This window comes from Podarcis cretensis, assembly GCF_951804945.1.
Source record: "Podarcis cretensis genome assembly, chromosome: 4".
NCBI lineage: Eukaryota > Metazoa > Chordata > Lepidosauria > Squamata > Lacertidae > Podarcis > Podarcis cretensis.
The window spans coordinates 17,802,039-17,821,365 of record NC_137173.1 but is presented as its reverse complement, the minus strand read 5'-3'; the positions used below and the strand labels follow the sequence as shown (position 1 = coordinate 17,821,365).

Sequence of the window (19,327 nt, the reverse complement as noted above, 5' to 3'; positions counted from 1 at the left end):
GCCAGAGTGGTGCATGCTCTGGTTATCTCCCGCTTGGACTACTGCAATGTGCTCTACGTGGGGCTACCTTTGAAGGTGACCCGGAAACTGCAACTAATCCAGAATGCGGCAGCTAGACTGGTGACTGTGAGTGGCCGCGGAGACCACATAACACCGGTCCTGAAAGACCTATATTGGCTCCCAGTACGTTTCCGAGCACAATTCAAAGTGTTGGTGCTGACCTTTAAAGCCCTAAACGGCCTCAGCCCAGTATACCTAAAGGAGCGTCTCCACCCCCATCGTTCAGCCCAGACACTGAGGTCCAACACTGAGGGCCTTCTGGTGGTTCCCTCACTGCAAGAAGCAGAGGGCCTTCTCGGTAGTGGCGCCCACCCTGTAGAACACCCTCCCATCAGATGTCAAGGAAATAAACAACTATCCGACTTTTAGAAGACATCTGAAGGTATCTCTGTTTAGGGAAGTTTTTAATGTTTGATGTTTTATTGTATTTTTAATATTTTGTTGGAAGCCACCTAGAATGGCTGGGGAAACCCAGCCTGATGGGCAGAGTATAAATTATTTATTTATTTATTTATTATTATTATTATTATTAGCCCGAGGAGTGGGGGGAAGGAGGAAGTAGTGCAAAAAAGTGCAAAAATAATTCTTACAATGAGTCAGAGCATTGGCCAGCCGAATGCTGTATCCTTTGCTTGATGGGCTCAACTGGGATCTCAGATAGAGAACTGGGCTGGAAAAGACCCCTATTTTAACTGGAGGTGTCAAAGATTGAATGTGGGACCCTCCACATGCCAAGGGTGCTCTCTTATCATTGAGTTAAAGCCTAAACCAAAAAGGAAAATTTGGAAAGCGACTTTCCTCTCCATGGATAATTCTTGACTTGGGAAAATGATTTCTTCAAAATCTCTAAAAACCCTGCCCCCCCCCCCAGTAAGGTTCTCTGCTTATGCTGCAGACTTACTACAAAGAGAAGTATTTTGGCAGGTTCAATCGCTGCAGAGGATTCTGTATCCACCATTTTCATATATTCTAGTAGAGAGGATGAAGGTTTTTCTCCTGTTCAGAGCTTTTCCTGGTTCTCAAAAGACTTGACATGAGACGGAAAGGTCAACCAGCCACCCAAAGTGCAACATTTTACAATAAGTGAACATTTAATTTTGCCATAAAATGCCCCTTCGGGAGGGGAAGGGGGCATGAAGCTCACCCATGTTACCAGAACATCGGTTCATTACTGTTAATGTCATCACAAATAAATACTTTATAGGAACAGCAGGAGATTAGCAACATATCGGAAAGTATTGCTTTGGGTTTCTTTCCCCAGAGTTCTTCACAGCCATTCGCTTTCTCACACCGCTTTTCAGGCATCGTAAATCTTAGGAAGGAACCTTTTGGCTAAATGCGAAACGATGTAATTTAGGCCCTTCACAATGCTTGTCGTGGCATCAATTGCCAGTAAGAATAATCCACCAATACCTGAGGCGATATCTCGGAGGACTGTAGGGATGGCACCAAGGGTGTAGAAAGGAAAGGACACAATGTCTAGGATCACATTCACAGGGATGCTGAGAATCTTGTATGTAACCATCAGGACGCTGTAGATGTTTTGGGCAATGCCGTTCAGGATGTTGACTGCCACACGAGCCACATCAACAAAGACATTCAGCAGCGCTGTGGCAATTCCTTTGATGAAGGTGAACACCCCTCCGACGATTGTCTGGATGAGGCGCCACAGGAGAGAGAAGGTGTATTTCACAATATGGCCAACCAGGTAGACGACCAATTTCAGCAGTTTGAAGATAGGTGTAACGATGAAATAAAACAACTTCTTCAGAAAGCCACTCTCCTCCTTTGGCTGTGTGCTGGTGTGCTGGCCTGTGGTGGACTTCTTCGCTTGTGGCACCGGTTCCTTAGCTCGGACGTGTTTCACAGCATGGTGGACCTCCTCCAGTTTCTTGGGGTTGTGTCTGTCTTGGCCGCAGTGGTTCTTAAACAGTTGAGCTCCTGCGTGGAGCTTCTTCTCAAGGGCTTCCACAGTGAGGTCTTCCAGCCGATTCTCAGCAGTTGCCTGCTTAATAAATCCCAAAGACCAGGTCTTGGAGCCATCATCACAGCAGGCGGCCAGCCAGAGAGACTCGGGGACAGAGACTTTGTCCTTCACTTTGAGGGTGGAAGGAATTGCCCCGGAAACAAGATAGAGACCCTTCCCATTGTCACAGTGTGGAGCCAAGGCTTCGCCTACCAGGCTCTCAATCTCCCAGTGCCATATCTCATGGAGAGGTGGGGTCAACGGCACCGCATTGGTCAGTGTGTAGGTGGCTATCTCGTGGTCACCATTATGAAGAGAACTAGGGTTTAGTTGCCCCCTCTCGTAGCCAGAGTCCACATAGTCGTCTGTGAGGGCCTGCTTGGACCCCAAGTTGTCCACTGAACCTGTGACCTCAACTTCCGGCATCATTCCTTCCAGGCCATTTTCAGGATCATCAATCTGAAATGCGAACAAGAGAAATAATTGGATTTTAGAACAAAGGTCACTCATTAAATTTCTCGGGCCCTATGTGCAATTTCCTGGACAATCCAGATTCTAGAAATCTTAAGACTTGTCTAATTTCAAAATTTACATTTTGTTTCAAGCCTTTAAACAAGAACAACGAACGTTTGTGATTTAAAACTTGCCAGCCATTTCTCTAATTGAGCACAAAACCATACACAGGCATTCAGCTGGAGTTCAGTGTTTGTGGTATTTCTGAAATCTTGAATGTTAAATTTGTAAAAAAAAAGTATTAATATTAAAACCTGACATTGAAAAATTAGCAATTCGTGTAATGCAACTTTATGGTTCAAAAACTTTTTCATCACCATCCAAAGTTCCATAAATCTCAATATTGGATCAGGGGCGTAGCCAGGGGGGCAGCGGGCAGCTGCCCCCCATCAAGTAAATAAATAAAAATACTCAGCTGACAAATGTGTCACAGATAGCTCAGTTCTGCTCTCCTAACATAAATCCTGGCTACATCCATGCCCTGGATTGCATCTAATTGCTACTCAGAGTAGACCCATTGAAATTAATGTATGTTTACTTCAATGGGTTTACTCTGAGTAGGACTAGTGTTAGCTCCAACCCATCATATTTAAAAGAAACACTGGTAATTACTGCTGTCTCCAAATTACAGAGATACACTTACTGTTGTACACAACATTTATTAATAAAACCTCTATGTTGATACAGTCAACAGTATCCCCAGTAATGCTGCTACCTTTTAATATGAGACCTATTTCTCACTTTTCCTTCAGGGCTTCCTGGCCCTTTGCATCTCTATTCCGAGATTCCCGCAAAGCCACACCTCTTGCAAGGTTATTATAATAACAAAGTTATTACAATTCCAGCCAAACTGGCAATTCTCCCTTCCCTTACAGAAGCTGATCTACAAACATCCTAACAACCTCATTTCATTGAGTAGTTGGAATATCCGTAAGCAGCATTCCATGCCAACTTGGCCAATCAGTGCCTTTGCCACAAGCAATGTAGAATTTTGAACAGGTGGACACGCCTCTTACATTACACAGCTTTTTGCCAGGTTCAGATTATTACATAGGTTGAGGGCGCATTTCTCCTGAGTCACCTAAAGGAATGTGCCTGTTCCAGAGGTCTCTAGTAGCAGAGTGACCGCTAGGATGCCCTTTTCCAAATGACACTGTTAACAGCTTGTGTGTGTGATGCAGACATTGCATCAGAACCAGCTTTTGGAACAACTCAATTATGCATACAAATGAATGGAATGTCAGGGAGTCAATGTGAATCATGGCCAATCAGCCTCCATCCTTAGAGCCATTCCTGGAATGTGCATCATCTACTTCATAGCTCACCTGGTACCCAGGGGCAATCAGGAATTCCATACAGGTGAGTGAGTGGTGTGGTGGAGGAAGTATGGGTCCATCTCTCACCCTCTCTCTTATTTACTGCTCCACCTGGCTTCCATGCAAGTCTTGAAGGGAGAAGAGCCCTTTCCTCTGTGACCACCATGGAAGCCAAACAGGCTGGCAGAGGAGAGACAAATCATTCCACCCATCCCACCAGTTTGGTTGGTAGAAGCCAATTTTCCTTTTTTAACTACCCTGCAAGTAGCCCAAATTCTCATGAGGACTATGGAGGAGGGGACTTCCTTCTGTTACAACCAAAGATGCAAACTAGTAGCTTCTTAGTTGGCTGGTAAAAAGAAGAAGCAGGCTAGTAATGTCTGTGGGCTTATTTGCAAGGCTGTCATAGTCCTTCTGGTGCTACTGTATAATATCTAAGCAGACAAGGACTGGGGCTCCAGCCATCCTGCAAGCGATAGTCTCCCCACCTTGTCCTTAATGCCAGATCTTCAGCTGGCTGGCTGGGAGTTGTTGAGTCTCTAGGATAAGGATGGGGTGGGGTAACTTCTGACCTTCCAGATGTTACCGACTTCAAATTCCATCTCCCCGGCCATTGCCCATGCTGGCTGGGGCTGAGGGGTTGTTGGTGGCCACTGGGACATCTTGTAGTGAATTCTGTAGTTTAACTTCATGCTCTGCAAAAGAGGTACCTCCTTTTGCCTGTCCTCCTGAACCACCCAATACTCAACTTCATTGGGTGTCCCCAAGTTGTAGTATTATGAGGGAGAAAAGCCATCTCTCTATTTGCTTCTTCCACTCCCCCAGTCTCTCTTACTGCTTTACGTATTCCAGGAGAGCGCATGGCTGTTCCTTGTCTCCAGTGCCGATTCCTAGCTCAAAAACCAAGCCCTGTCTGCTGCTAATCAGGTTAGCTCCTCTTATATTTAACAGGCGGAAGCATCCCCCTGCGCTGTGTTGCCTGCAATTACAGAAGCATCTGGACAATGTTCTTCCCTTCTTCTCTTCCTAATGAGGGAGCAGGAGCTGTTTATGCTGTGAAGGATGGATCCTGATTGCTGTAGTTGCTTAACAACTGGTTAGCTGTGCTGTGGTTGCCTAGCAACCACCCGGTCCTCACCCACATCCCTCCTCTCTTTCTCCAGCTCCTGTAAAGAGGACGACACTAAGCTTGATAATGATGGGTACCAGCTTGCTGCAAGGGGAGAATGCTTCTCAGCACCCAGACCACCACCACCCATGCAAAAGCACGCACAGCCTCGCCAGCCATGGCTACTAGCCCAAGCTGGAGTTGGATGAGCCTTTCTGTTTTACTAATTACATTTATATCACACTTGTTTTCCCATCAGTGAGCCCTGTGGTTCCCATGTGGGCACTCATCCAGGCCCTGACTAGCTCCAGACCTCCTTCACTTCAGCAAAGAGGGGGCTTCATGTGCCTTTCGGACACAGCCTGCGGCTACTTGCCAAAACTGGAGGGAGGGGGACCTGGGAAGACCACACTACCGTTATTTTAGGCCCCATGTGCACTAAACGTTTAAAGCAGCATCATACCACTTTAAGCAGTCACTGGTTCCCGCAAAGGATCGTGGGAAGTGCAGTTCGTTAAGGGTGCCAAAGGTTTTCGAGAAACACCTATTTCCCGCACAGAGCTACAACAGCCAGAGCGGTTTAACAATCAAGCTCTCCTTCCCAGGGAACTCTAGGAATTGTAGCTCTGTGAGGGGAATAGGGGGTCTCTTGGAGGGGGCTACATTTGGCCCTGAATATTGCTATTGGAACAGAAGTGTAGGGTAGAAATTATCTTAAGAAAGAAATACGCATTCTTGCTGCCAAAATGGAATCCAATGCCTTGGGTACCACCATTTTCTCCCACTGTACTGGGAGGGGAGGGGCTGTGTACCTGTGTCCACTGTTTGCTAGTTTTATACTCATTCACTTTTATCAGCCAAACAGCAGCCTGGGATTATTCTCAAATTGCAGCCTATGTATTAGGTTTCGGATAAGTGATCCAAAGTTTTCTTCATGTAACTAAATACTTGGAACAAGGAAAATGGGACAGCAACTGCTATTTACTACTGATACTGTATATTGCTGCCAACTTTATCTCAGCCCCCTGCCCAACTCAGTCAGAAATCAGGTAAGTGTTCTTCCGTCTTTAGAGATGTGAAGCTGAGGAAAGAAAGGGTTATTGATCTGCAGCCAAACGCTGAAGTTGGAGGTTTAACCAGAGTCTTTTCTCCAAATCCAGTGCTTTGTCCACTGGGACACTTGGGAAGCGACGTCACCAAAATCAGCCTTCCCCAACTTGTCGCTCTCCTGGTTTTTCAGACTACAATTCCCATCAGCCCCTGCCAACACACCAGGTCTGATGGGAGTTACAGTCCTAGACACCTAGAGGACAACTGGTTAGGGAAGACTGACCAAAATCATAGTTTGGAGACACTGCTGCTTCACCGGAGATGGTTGGAGGGGGTGAAATGGGTTAAGCAGCTGGAAAAAGAGAATCTCCTGGTCAGTCAGAGGGGAATGGGAAGTTAGGTGCTGAAGAGTAGGAGGAAATTCATAGTCCCTTATTAGAATATGTAGAGGAATATTTAGGATTCCAAAAGGAAGAGGCAATGTACTGAGAGGCTGGGACTAGGGAGGAGTTGACAAAACACAGAACTAACCCCTCTCAACCCAAGCTGAATTCCTGAAGCTTAAATAGCTGCATGCATGGCAGACATTCCACACATTAAGCCTTTCCCCCATCACATCATCCTGACACAGGGGAAAACTTTACCTGCTGAACCCATGCCTGCTCATGCTGAAAGAACCTGAGAGAGAGGAAAAGCAGCCCAGTCGTGCATTGGCACAGACTACAGTGATAGGGGAAGAAAGGTAAGAACATGAGATGAGCCTGGATCAGACCCAATTTCCTTCCAGCTCCACATTCTGTTTCCGGTTCTGTCCGTGGAGGCAGAAGCACCCAGGAAGGCCACAAACAAGGCATGAGGTAGTGAACACCACTCCCTCTCAATTCATTCCCAGCACCTGATATTCTCAGGTAGCTGCCACTTTGCAGGCAGGCTCAGCTTAGCTATCATAGTGGTTTCTAGACTTATCCTCTATGAAATTGCCTAATACAGTGGTACCTCGGGTTACAGACGCTTCAGGTTACAGACTCCGCTAACCCAAAATAGTACCTCAGGTTAAAAACATTACCTCAGGATGAGAACAGAAATTGTGCGGCGGCGGCAGTGGCGGGCCCCATTAGCTAAAGTGGTACCTCAGGTTAAGAACAGTTTCAGGTTAAGAACGGACCTCCAGAACGAGTTAAGTTCTTAACCCGAGATACCACTGTACAGAACACACAGAGAGCTAAGCTATTGCCCACGACCCTGGATAAAAACATTCTTTAGCAACAATGTGTGTACATATGGACATGGGTAGCCGAACAGGAGCATAAGCAAGGACATCTTATCTTGTGCCACTGCTGCTGCGCTAGCAGATGTTGTCCTTTTGTCTGCAGCTTCCTGCCCTTTCCGTCTTGAACACACGGCTATTAAAAATTTATGTCCATTACTCTCGCTGGTATTTACAAAGGCTATTTGGTATTTCAAGGGCTGGGGTAGAGCATGTGCTTTCCCCCCTTGCTTGTAATCTGATGCGGGTCCCCAGCAATTAAAGCCTCTGCAATCTCACAGAGCAGATGGCCTGACTATGTCACTCGCCCCAGCTCTGGGGCTACTTCTGCACCAGGCATTGTCATGCAGTTCCTCAGGTAGAACGGGTCCAGAACACATCCCACGGCACTCCTTCGTATCCTCCCTGATCAGATCAGACCAGTACCAGGCAGCTAGGGGTGGGATCTGATGCACTTTGTGTTTAAAATATCTAAATTTGCACTTTTCAGAATAATGCACGGACCAAGAAAGCACAGCCGACCTCCAAATTTCACGTTTCCCCAAATTTGCTGTGCAGTTCTCTAGGTAAGCAATGAGAGGCACACACAAAGGTAAAATGTGCGTATAAACACATGAAAACATACCCCCAAAAATGTTATATCGGGGAAATGACTTTGCAATTTTTGAATTTCCATTTATTTATTCCATAAAATGTATACACCGCTTGGTTGCGAAAAACCTCAAAGCGGCTTGCAAAAGAGGAAACTACTAGTAAAGTTTTACAACCGTACCTTAAAACGTATAAAATTTAAAATACTAAATACTAAAATGACAAAGTGAGATTGGCACATTCGCCCATCCCTAGCCACATCACCATGACAACAACAGCATCACGAATGATGGGCGACACTTTTCCGTGTGGGCAAGTCTTCTCAACTTGGAATGTGAATGCCCAAGTGCAAATCCTCACTCAGGCCTGTTTCAGACGTGCCTATGTTTCCTTGCACTTAATTGCTCCATGCTTGGAGCCAGTTCCCACCCTACCCTCGAATGCTCCACTGTCCGCTGAATGTGTGATCTGCCTCCACTGAGAAGCACCGGCTTTCAGGTGAGAGTACGAAAGCACTGTCCACAGCTTTTAGCTCATTTAGACGTACAAGCCACCCATCTGACACTGCAGTTATCAAGTGACGGGTGTTGCGTGCGTGTACCAGGCCACTGCCATCCAGTTTGACAGGCGGTTTGCAGCAATCTGCTCTCTCCCAGTCTGAAGCAGAAAATGCAAAAGAATGTAAGTTCAGGAACTGAAGAAAAGAGCAACCGGTCTCTTCTGCAAATACAAGCTCCCCGCAACCTTGGGTTTCAGCTGTGCCCTGCACCACAGCCAACGTTTCTTATTTCAAAATACTGTATTGTTTTCTGGCAACCTTGCCAGACACACCTTCCCCCCTGGGCTAGCTGGCTGAAAGCTCTCTGCACATTCCTCTACCACTCCCCGGAGGACTGAGGAAGTGGAGAATGTCTTTTAAAAACGTGAGAAGAGCCCTGCTGGTTCAGGTCAAAAGCCCATTGAGTCCAGGATCCTGATGTCTCTGGGAATTCCCCAAAGAGAACCTGGGTACAACAAAAGTCTTTCCTACCTGGGACTGCCAGAAACCAGTGTTCAAAGACATGCCACCTCTGGCAGTGTAGAAAGAACACAGCCATATAGTAACTGTTGATAGCCTAATTCTCCATAATCTAATCCAGGGTTTCCCTAGCTGTATGGGGACTACAATTCCCATCATCCCTCACCAACAGTCCCGCTAGCTAGGGACGATGGGAGTTGTAGTCCAAAAAACCAGCTGCAGACCCAAATTTGGGAAACCCCGATCTAATTCTTTCCCCCCCCCCCAAGCCATCCAATTGTGTGGCGGTTGCTGCCTCCTGCGAGAGAAAACTCCACCGTTCAATGGCGCACTGTATGGAGCAGCATTTTCTCGTGCCTGTCCCGAATCTTCCAATAGAGTCAATTTTGCTGGATGCCCCCAAGTTTTAGGGAGGAGAAACTTCTCCCTGCCCAGTTTTGCTGCACCAGCTCCAAGCTAAAAAGCCTCTTCCCTCCTGTGGTGAGATAATTGGCCCACAGCTGACAACCCTGGGAGAACCAGGCTGGCAGTGACATCAGTGGAGGAGAAAGGCTGTGTGGCTGGCATGCCAGTTTTGTATCTCAGGGGTTTTGCTTCCTCAAGGTCCCAAGAGGAAAGCAGTATCTGTCTCTGAATGTTGCTGATGCTTCCCTTTCCCTAAGATTAGAGTGGTAACAAGCCCTTCTCCCCCCTTGGGGCTAGCAGGAAGTGCCCTGTGCATGTCCCTGCAGCTGAAAGGGCGATCCTTGCAGAGCAGCAGCTGGCAAGGCGCATGCCTAAAAGCATCGCTGCCAAACAGGCTAATGGCCTCCGCAGACAATGCCCCTCTTGAAGCCTCTGCAGACGGCTCTGTTGCCGATGAGCAGGGGGGCCATGACAATGGGATGCGTTTGTGTGCAAAGAATAGCTGGCGACCGCCCACCCCTCTTGCCTTTTCCCTTCCCTATTCATTTTTGGAGTCAAGCCTCTGTCTGTTTGGAGAAGACTATTTGTGTACCGCGGGGGTCAGGGCAGAGGTTGGCACCATTCCTGGCTCCCTCGGGAGACAGCCTCCGACTCCTTCCTGTGGGAACCACCGTCATGGCCAGAGGTCCTCCAAGAAAATCAACGACGACAGACGCTCCTTCCCGGAAGGACAAACTGCGCCCACCCCTATTTTGTGCTCTAAAGGGATGTTGGGAAAGGTTCAGAAGAGGGCAACCAAAACGGTCAAGGGGTTGGAGCAGCACCCCAAGGAGGAAAGGTCACAGTATTTTTAGTAAAGTAAAGTGGCGAAGGCATGATGGATGGGGAGAAAGTCAGTGGATCTCCTTCATAACACTAAAACTCGGGGCCATGAAGACGAACGTTGGAAAATTCAGGAGAGATAAAAGAAAGCAGTTTTTCATGCAACGTAGAGTTAAAATTAGCGGATTCGCTCCTGCAAGGTTCTGCAACGGCCACCAAGCTGCTCTCTGGAGATTCCAGGGATTGAACCTGCATGCAAAGCATGATTCTCTACCACTAAGCTATGAGCCTTCCTCCTGTGTTCCTGCATCCAATGGTTTTATCAAAGCACAGGAAGTCTTGACAACTACCCATGTGCATCCTTCTCAGCATGCATGCCCAAGTCGCTGCAGTGCACGCTGCAAGAACAGCGCCACCCATCTCAGTGGCTTGTGCGGTTTTAACCTCTCCTCCACTGAGCCTGGGAACAGGCAACAGCAGCAAGCACAGCTCTGGAGAGGCAGCTAGGAATGTAAGGCTGGCTCTGCGCCACAGCAGGCCTGTGGTTCCGCCTACTTTCGCCCAGGTGCGCCACAAACTTCTGCAGCCTCTGTCACCTCTGGGCCCCTTGCTGCAGATTGGCTACTCGAACTTTAGGGCACTTGGCTCCGTCCGCAGTACAGTAGCACCTCAGCTTACAAACCCAGGAATGTTTCACTACGTGCGCATGCGCAGAAGCAGTCCTTCCAGTTGCGGAAACCTCGGGATCCAACCAGAGCTCCAGAATGGATCCTGTCCGCAACTGGAGGTACCACTGTATACATTTAAAGCAGTGTTATACCACTTTAAGCAACCATTTAAAAAAAGGTAAAGGACCCCTGACAGTTAAGTCCACTCGCGAATGACTCTGGGGTTGCGGCGCTCATCTTGCTTTACTGGCCGAGGGAGCCTGCGTTTGTCCACAGACAGTTTTTCCAGGTCATGTGGCCAACATGACTAAGCTGCTTCTGGTGAAACCACAGCAGTGCATGGAAATGCCGTTTACCTTCCCGCCAGAGTGGTACCTATTTATCTACTTAAGACTTTTTGGCGTGCTTTCGAACTGCTAGGCTGGCAGGAGCAGGGACCGAGCAACAGGAGCTCATCCTGTCGTGGGGATTTGAACCACCGACCTTCCAATCGGCAAGCCCAAGGCTCAGTGGTTTACACCACAGCGCCAACCGCGTCCCCTTAAGCAACCATAGCTTCCCCCAAAGAATGACTGCAGGTGTCACTGGACCACAACTCCCACCATCCCCTGATTAATGGCCATGCTGGCTGCTGGGGATGATGGGAGTTGTAGTCTAAGAACATCTCAGAGGGGCTCCTACCTCTGGTTTAGCCAAGAGTGCCGAGGTTTCTTCTGCCTGTAGACGTGACCCAAAAGGAGGAAACTGAGCTGAACTATTATTTCTCTCCAGCATAGGTGTGCAGTCATGTGACAATGCCTCTACTTTTCAGTAGTTCTTTGTTGCCTGCCATACAGGTGTTGCAGGTGCAGGAGTCTTGCTGGATGAGGAAAGAAATGTTGGCAACCCTGCCAGATGTGAGGGCAAGGGGGAGATCATCCCTAACAACCCTCACCTGGTTTCTTGGATTTTTCTTAATTATACATATCGGGGAGAAAGAAGCTGTGTTCACCCAGGTGTGTTATGGGACTATGACTTCTGGACCACTGCTCTTGCTGCTTGGGGCAGATGGGAGTTGTAGTCCAACAACATTTGGAAGGCCAAAGGTCCCCCACATCTGGTTGTGTGTGTGTGTATGCTGAGGCCAATGCTCTGCTCCTCCTGCCTGCTAAGAGACTCCAACAGTACACTTTCTAATTTCCTTCCTGAGGTAGCTACTTCCCAAAGGGAGGAAATGCAGCATCATAATTAAAAAGAAGGCACAAGTTTGCATCTGCCAATTTACACGAACAGATGCAAATTTAGAAGCAATTGCTTCAGATTAAACAGAAATTGGCATTGCTGCACAGTGAGGAAGACTGACCTGTGTGCAGCTGCTCAATCTGCTCTCTAGGTGCTCACGGCTGATGGGCAACTTTGCGGCCTTTTCTAGGCAGCCTACACCCCATAGATATGAAGTTCATATGCCACCACCCCTGGCAAAGAATCCTGAGAACTGTAGCTCACTCCTCACAGAGCTATAACTCCTAGTACGCCAATTCCCAGGATTCTCTTTGGGTGTTGTATGCAGCCTTGTTCTCCCTTTTAGGGGCTCTTTATCCTTAAGCCAGGATTAGACCCAACAGCCTTTCAAACTGAAAACTGTCATCTGTAAAGTAGGGAGCTGTAGCTCCCAAGCTTTTGCAGCGGGGTGTTTTTTTTAATTCCCCTACCTTGGGGAATCTCAAATAACACCCTAAGGCTTCTCTTTCTCACTCATCCACCTGGCCCAAGCATGGCTTTGCCAGTCTCAGTCTAGATCTCCCTGACAGAGCTATGATCCCTCTTCTCCGTGAGAGGAATAGGGGCCTCATGGCAACTCTCAACATCCCCGAGTGAACATTCGAAAGGCCCCTACATGGGTGTAACACAGGTGCAATCCTTGGTAAGTCGCACAATCGATCGCTGTCAGAAGCCTGGGTCCACTTTAAGATGGAAGAGAGTGCCAGCATGAATGATGAACTGGGAGCCCTGGGTTCAAATCTCGGCTCACGATACTCAATGGGTTGCTTTTGGGTGACGCTGCCTCTCAACCCAACCAAACTCGCAGGGTTCTTGAGAGTATAAAATGGGATTGTCATGAATGCGGAGAGGGCCAACGAAAAAGACACATGGAGCCGCCACCACCCCATGCGACAATTCTCCCCCTGACATCATTGTGCTCTGAATCTCGTAGCACAAAATAATGTGCTTTCGGATATGCTCTCGATGCGCAAGGGGAAAAGAACCTTACTGCTGTTGGAATTGACAGGTGGGGGAGAGAGAAGAGACAAGCCGTCACTCCAGAATGCAGCAAACATCAGAAAGACACACAGGTAAAAAAACAAAACAGGATTGGTTATAGCTCCCTGTCTGGTCTCCAAGGTGCCCTAGAATATGAAAGAAGGCTCGGAGATCACATCTGAAGCTATGTCTTCCGCATGCAAACCCAGCACAACAGTGCCACACTAGGAGTCTGGAGTCTCAGCCAGCAGAATAATCAAGAGAGCTCTGGAGGCTGGCTTGCTGGCTTAACACATTTTGAAGTAATGGCCGTTGCCTTCTGAAGTGCGAAGGAGGGGAGCTCTCCAAGGCCATTGAATGCCTAGTCTCCAATGACCTAATTGCACCCCTGCAGGGTGACCCCCTTCTGCGCCCTCCTTCCCACAGTGGCAAAGAGCAAAGCAGGGAGGCAACAGCCAATCCTCTCTCGTTGTTTCCAACAGCAGGGCTGTCCAGCAGAGCCCCATCCTCTCTTGCTTACAGGCTTCCCGCAGGCACCTGTCGAGACCAGGGCGCTGGACCAGCCAGGCCACTGGCCTCATCCAAGTACCAGGCTCTGTTCTGATGCCTAATCCCTTCCTTCGTAGACGGGGAAAAAGCCATCTCCTCTCCTGGCAGCGAGTTCCAAAGCCAATAGCTTTCGTTAAGTAACAATGATTGGGGCAAATCGTTTCGCAGCAAGCTGCCCTGACCTGGTGCTTTGCAAAATCCACTCCCCCTGCCCCCCCCCTAATCTACTTATTAAATTTGTATACTGCCCTATACCTGTAGATCTCAGGGCAGTTCACAACATAATATTGCAGAATAAAAAACAGAAAACTGGCCAGCTTACACTGTTCCTATAATCTATTTTAACTGTTTTGAAATATGAATTTTAGCTTGTAACCCAGCCTTGGAACTGCTGGAGAAGGACAGATATTGTGTGTTGTGTGTATATATATATATAAAATAAATAAAATGTGTGTATCGGCCTTCATCCAAAGATCACTGGGCGATTCACAACATATTGACAGAAATCATCATCAGTAGTAATACCACCCGCCGCTTCCCTCCTCACCTGCGGCTCCACCAGCCATCTCTCTTCCCCGCTCTGGCCGCCTCCCGTGTACAGAAAAGCCGCGTAAAGGGGGATCCTGTCCCGCGTGCTGTAGAGGGTGGCGAAGCGCGGCTCTTGGTTGTATTTCTGGCAGATCTTTACGTGCTGATCCCCGGGCTGCCCCGGGAGCCCCTCGGGAGGCGTCCGCTGGTAGAAGAAGACGTCGCAGTCTCCGAAGCCCGCGGCTTCTTCTCCTCCCTTCGTGGCCACCACCTCGCCCTGCGCCCAGCCGGCCAAGGCCAGCGCCACGGCCGCCAGCAGAGGCAGCGAGGTCCGCATCTTCCCTGCGCAGCGCAGCGCCGAGGATTGCCTGAAGTTTCTCCCGGGCGAGGAGAGGATGCGATCCGCTTGGCTCTTCTTGGCAGCGGAGGGGAAAGGGCGAGACCAGACGCTGCTGCGACAGAGGCGCGCGGGTGCGGGTGTGCGCGCCTGGGCGCGCGGCGCAGCCTTTAAAGGAGGGAAGTGAAACCCGAAACCGCAGGCAGGCGCGAGGAGGCTTTCCGCGCGCAGCGCCAACACGTGGTGACACACGCCGCAAAAGCGAAAATGGGCGCTCTGCACGCGCTCAGAGGCGTGCGGGCCGCCGATCGGGAAGAGGGAGGAAGGAAGGGGAGGGGAGGAAGAAATAGCCCGAGTTATTGCCTCCCTTACGTCACTAGATCAGCGCCAGGCTATCTTCCTCTCTTTTTTTGGCTCCGGGCCACGGCTGGTGTCAGGCGGAGGGAGAGGAAGAGATAGGATGGGCGGAGAGAGGACCGCATTGCAGCAGCGCGCCCTCCGGGTGGCTCGGCCAGAATCTCCTCCCCGCGCCCCCATGCAGCACCCTGCCAGCCCGGCCTTCCAGCCACTTAGGGGGAAAGAGAGACGAGGCTGCAGCGGGTCGGTGGCTCCGGCTAAGCCGATCATGGCGCGCTGGCGACGCCCTTCTCCAGCCAGCGGGTCACAGGGAGGGGTTTTTACGCAGCAGCAGCGCGCGGGTTTTGCGCGCAGTGGCTGAGCCGCAAAATGCCCACCCCCATCAAAGTCAAGGTGGCCCAAGGCTGGAGAAGGTGCTTTGGCACCCGAGGGAGAAAATCGCACAGCCAGGAGCCTTTTCCCTTGTCCAGGTTATAAAAGTACAATAATTATAATAAAGTAAATAAGTAGCAGTTTGCTACTCTTGCATGAAACCTGAAATCAGCTGCTTGGGGCGGCGGTGTAAAAGGATTCTACTAAGGAAGCTGCCTTAAACCGAGGTAGCTGTCTAAGTCCATCAAGCTTTGTATTGTCTACACCAGGGGTAGGCAACCTAAGGCCCGTGGGCCGGATGCAGCCCAATCGCATTCTCAATCCGGCCCAGGGACGGTCTGGGAATCAGCCTGTTTTTGCATGAGTAGAATGTGTCCTTTTTATTTAAAATGCATCTCTGGGTTATTTGTGCAGCATAGGAAGTCGTTCATTCCCCCCCCCCCCAAATATATATATAGTCCAGCCCACCACATGGTCTGAGGGATGGTGGACCGGCCCATTGCTGAAAAAGGTTGCTGACCGCTGGTCTACACTGACAGACAGCACCTCTCCAAGGTTTCAGACAGGGATCTCTCCCAGTTCAATCTAGAGGTGGCTAGAACGTGGGACCTTCTCCTTGCAAAGCATGCAATATATTACTGGGCTGCAAGCCATCCCCCAGTATTAGGGCTGGGATCGTTTATTTTTTATTTCACTCTGCGCCCTATCCATTATAAACCTCAAAATGCTGTGTATGCACCATACATTTAAAGCGCATCTCCCACCCATCTCACAGAAAATGTGAACTGTAGTTTCCCCCTCACCGGAGCTACAATTCCCAGCACCCTTAACAAACTACAGTTCCCAGGATTGGTGTGTGTGTGTGTGTGCAAATCCTATCGCAAGTTGTGCTGGGATGAGCTGCTTAGGATGTGGTGGGTCTCTGGCTCAGTCCACTCACCCCTGGTTCAGCTGGTGTTGAATCCCGAACCCTGGTTAAGCTAAAGATACATCAGCATATCTTTATGGTGGACTATAAAGAAGGCTAAAAAAATTCCTTCCAGTAGCACCTTAAAGACCAACTAAGTTAGTTCTTGGTATGAGCTTTCGTGTGCATGCACACTTCTTCAGATACACTGAAACAGAAGTCACCAGACCCTTCTATATAGTGAGAAGGTGGGGAGGGGTATTACTCAGAAGGGTGGTGGGACTGGGTGATTGGCAGATAGCTGTGATGAGCCTGTTGACGACTTTTAACGACTGCAATAGGTCTTACAGGAAAAAGCAAGGGGTGAGAAGGTGAAAAATGGCTTTGTCATGTATAATGAGATAAGAATCCAGTGTCTTTGTTCAGACCAGGTCTCTCCATGGTTTTAAGTTTGGTAATAAGTTGCAATTCAGCAGCTTCTCTTTCCAGTCTATTTCTGAAATTCCTTTGTAATAGAACAGCTACTTTGAGATCTTGTATAGAATGTCCTGGGAGATTGAAGTGTTCTCCTACTGGTTTCTCTGTCTTGTGGTTCCTGATGTCAGATTTATGTCCGTTTATTCTTTGGCGTAAGGTTTGGCCTGTTTGTCCAATATAGAGAGCTGAAGGACACTGTTGGCATTTGATGGCAGACCAACTCGGCTACCTATCTGTATAAAGAAGGCTGATCGCCGAAGAATTGATGCTTTTGAATTATGGTGCTGGAGGAGACTCTTGAGAGTCCCATGGACTGCAAGAAGATCAAACTTATCTATTGTTAAGGAAATCAGCCCTAAGTGCTCACTGGAAGGACAGATCCTGAAGCTGAGGTTCCAGTACTTTGGCCACTCATGAGAAGAGAAGACTCCCTGGAAAAGACCCTGATGTTGGGCAAGATGGAGGGCACAAGGAGAAGGGGACAACAGAGAACGAGATGGTTAGACAGTGTTCTGGAAGCTACAAACATGAGTCTGACCAAACTGCGGGAGGCAGTGGAAGACAGGAGTGCCTGGCATGCTCTGGTCTATGGGGTCACGAAGAGTCGGACACGACTAAACGACTAAACAACAACTACAACAACACATCTGCGTAACTTGTTCACCTGGGGCTCAGCAAGCCTGGCTGAGCCAAGGCTGGTGGAAGTCCCCCAAAAAGGAACATTCAGAGGGGCAGAACCAGAAAGCAGGGATTTAAGCTGGATCCTAAAACCATTCAGCATGCTCACATGGCCTGGCAACCTAAGAACACTGTTTTAAAGGCTTGTTTTCCATCTGCCAGACTTGGGCAGAGCAACCGCAGCCACCTTGCTGCTGAATCTGGCATAACTTTATGCAGGTTTAACTTACACCAGTTTGCTTCACACAAGCTTCTTGTGCATGAGATTGCTTTCTATACCGTTAAGGCACAACCAGAGCACATTCTCACCCTCAAAGAATTAGGGGCACTGTAGTTCATTAAGGGTTGCGGGGAACTGTAACTGTGAAGGGTAAACTAGAGTTGACTTTGCTCCCCACCCCCTTGCAGTCCTCCTGATCCGCTTTTCCTTTTGTGAGGTGTGTGTGCAGGCAGAGACTATATTGTTTATAAGTTCTTGCAGGAGAAGAATTCAAATTGCTATTATTTGTGTGACCGAACAACATTTAGCTTGGTGAATCTACATCTGATGAAGAAGCACATAAACTGCTTTTGGGAAACCAAAGGATTTTAATTTTCCCTTCTGAAAATGTCAGGTAATGCTGCTACATCATCATCATCATAACTGCAAAACTGGCAATTATTTTAATGATTTCTGTGCAATTTTACTTACAAAGCAAAACCGCAGTATATTAGTTTAACCAGAATATATTTTGAATTCCCAAGCCATATTACAACTTTTCAGCACCCGGCCTGTTCGGAATTCAAAAGTTGATAAATTTAACACACCCTAATTTAATTCATTGCTTGTAAGCCTCACCGTGAGGCTTTTGGGCTGAAAAGTGGGGTCAAGTGCTCTAAATCAGCATTTCCCAAAGTGGTCAGGCTTGGCCCCCTGTGATCAATAGAGCTGCGCAGGGGTGAAGAAAGACCTAGAGGTTGAAGGGGGGCCAAAATGGGGAAAATGTTTATGATGTATAGTGTGAATAATTTAATTAGGAACTATGTATCTCAGGAACAGGGCCAGCCCAACCATAAGGTCTGGTAAGGTGACTGCCTCAGGCAGCAGATCCTAATGTATATTTTTATCCCTCCCTCATTCCTGACGTAGATCTTTCCCCACCCTTTCTTCCCTGGTGAGAGGAAGGTGCAATTCTGTGGTTCACCTCAGGTGCCAAAATGTTTTGTCATGAATAAAGAGCATAGGCATGTACAGAGTGCACCTCTATTGGCAATGAGAACTGCCTGTATTTAATAGGATGGTTCCACAATACAACTGCTTTGCTTATTTGTTCTATATTATGATTCCTGCTTATGATGGTGGGTGATTATCAATGTCGATTAGATAGTGATACTTCTTGGCTTTTCATTCCTAAGAATTTGGGTTGGGGTCAACAACAAATTTATCAGCTCATTAAGGGGTTGACGAACTTAGAAGGTTGGGAAAGGTAAAGGTAAAGGGACCCCTGACCATTTGGTCCAGTAGTGACCGACTCTGGGGTTGTGGCACTCATCTCGCTTTATTGGCCAAGGGAATCGCGGGTCATGTGGCCAGCATGACTAAGCCGCTTCTGGCGAATCAGAGCAGCACACGGAAACTCCATTTACCTTTGACGTGCTTTCGAACTGCTAGGTTGGCAGGAGCTGGGACAGAGCAACGGGAGCTCACCCCGTCGCTGGGATTTGAACCGCCGACCTTCTGATCAGCAAGTCCTAGGCGCTGTGGTTTAACCCACAGTGCCACCCATGTCCCTCCTTGATGTAAATGAATGAGATAAACAAAGTACTATATGCCAAGCATCTGCTGGGGCTTTTAAAAAATAATGATTCTTTTGTTCATAGAGAATCTTACACTGTGGTAGGGCCCATGACAGCAGAGAAAGTATGAATGGTTTATGTCTAGTTCTGGATTCGTTCTGGAACCAACCTCTAGACTAAGTACCGTACTTCCTTGCTCATTTCACTGGTTGCTGGGTCAATCTTGGCACTTTGGATGTTGGCACTAATTGCATTCCTCATCGAAGCAAGTGATGAAGAAAGAATGAAGCATTAATTACGGTGCAATTAATGAGTAACCTG

At 48.3% G+C, this 19,327-nt stretch overlaps 1 protein-coding gene across 1 annotated transcript; it reads right to left on the bottom strand.

The window, feature by feature from the left end:
• Positions 1–1,132: 1,132 nt before the first annotated feature.
• On the bottom strand, positions 1,133–14,928 carry ENDOD1 (endonuclease domain containing 1). Its single transcript, XM_079973900.1, has 2 exons — positions 14,122–14,928; positions 1,133–2,485 (listed from the first exon to the last, which is right to left on the bottom strand). Exons 1-2 carry the CDS (start codon positions 14,437–14,439, stop codon positions 1,358–1,360), a joined length of 1,446 nt encoding a protein of 481 aa, XP_079830026.1. The 5' UTR covers positions 14,440–14,928; the 3' UTR covers positions 1,133–1,357.
• Between the last annotated feature and the right edge of the window lie 4,399 nt (positions 14,929–19,327).

Bases quoted from the DNA above. Each gene is read 5' to 3' on its own strand.
- ENDOD1 (XM_079973900.1), bottom strand. From the start codon at position 14,439: ATGCGGACCTCGCTGCCTCTGCTGGCGGCCGTGGCGCTGGCCTTGGCC. The intron at 2,486-14,121 runs GTGAGGAGGGAA...TTCGCATTTCAG, and splicing joins GATGGCTGGTGGAGCCGCAG to ATTGATGATCCTGAAAATGG.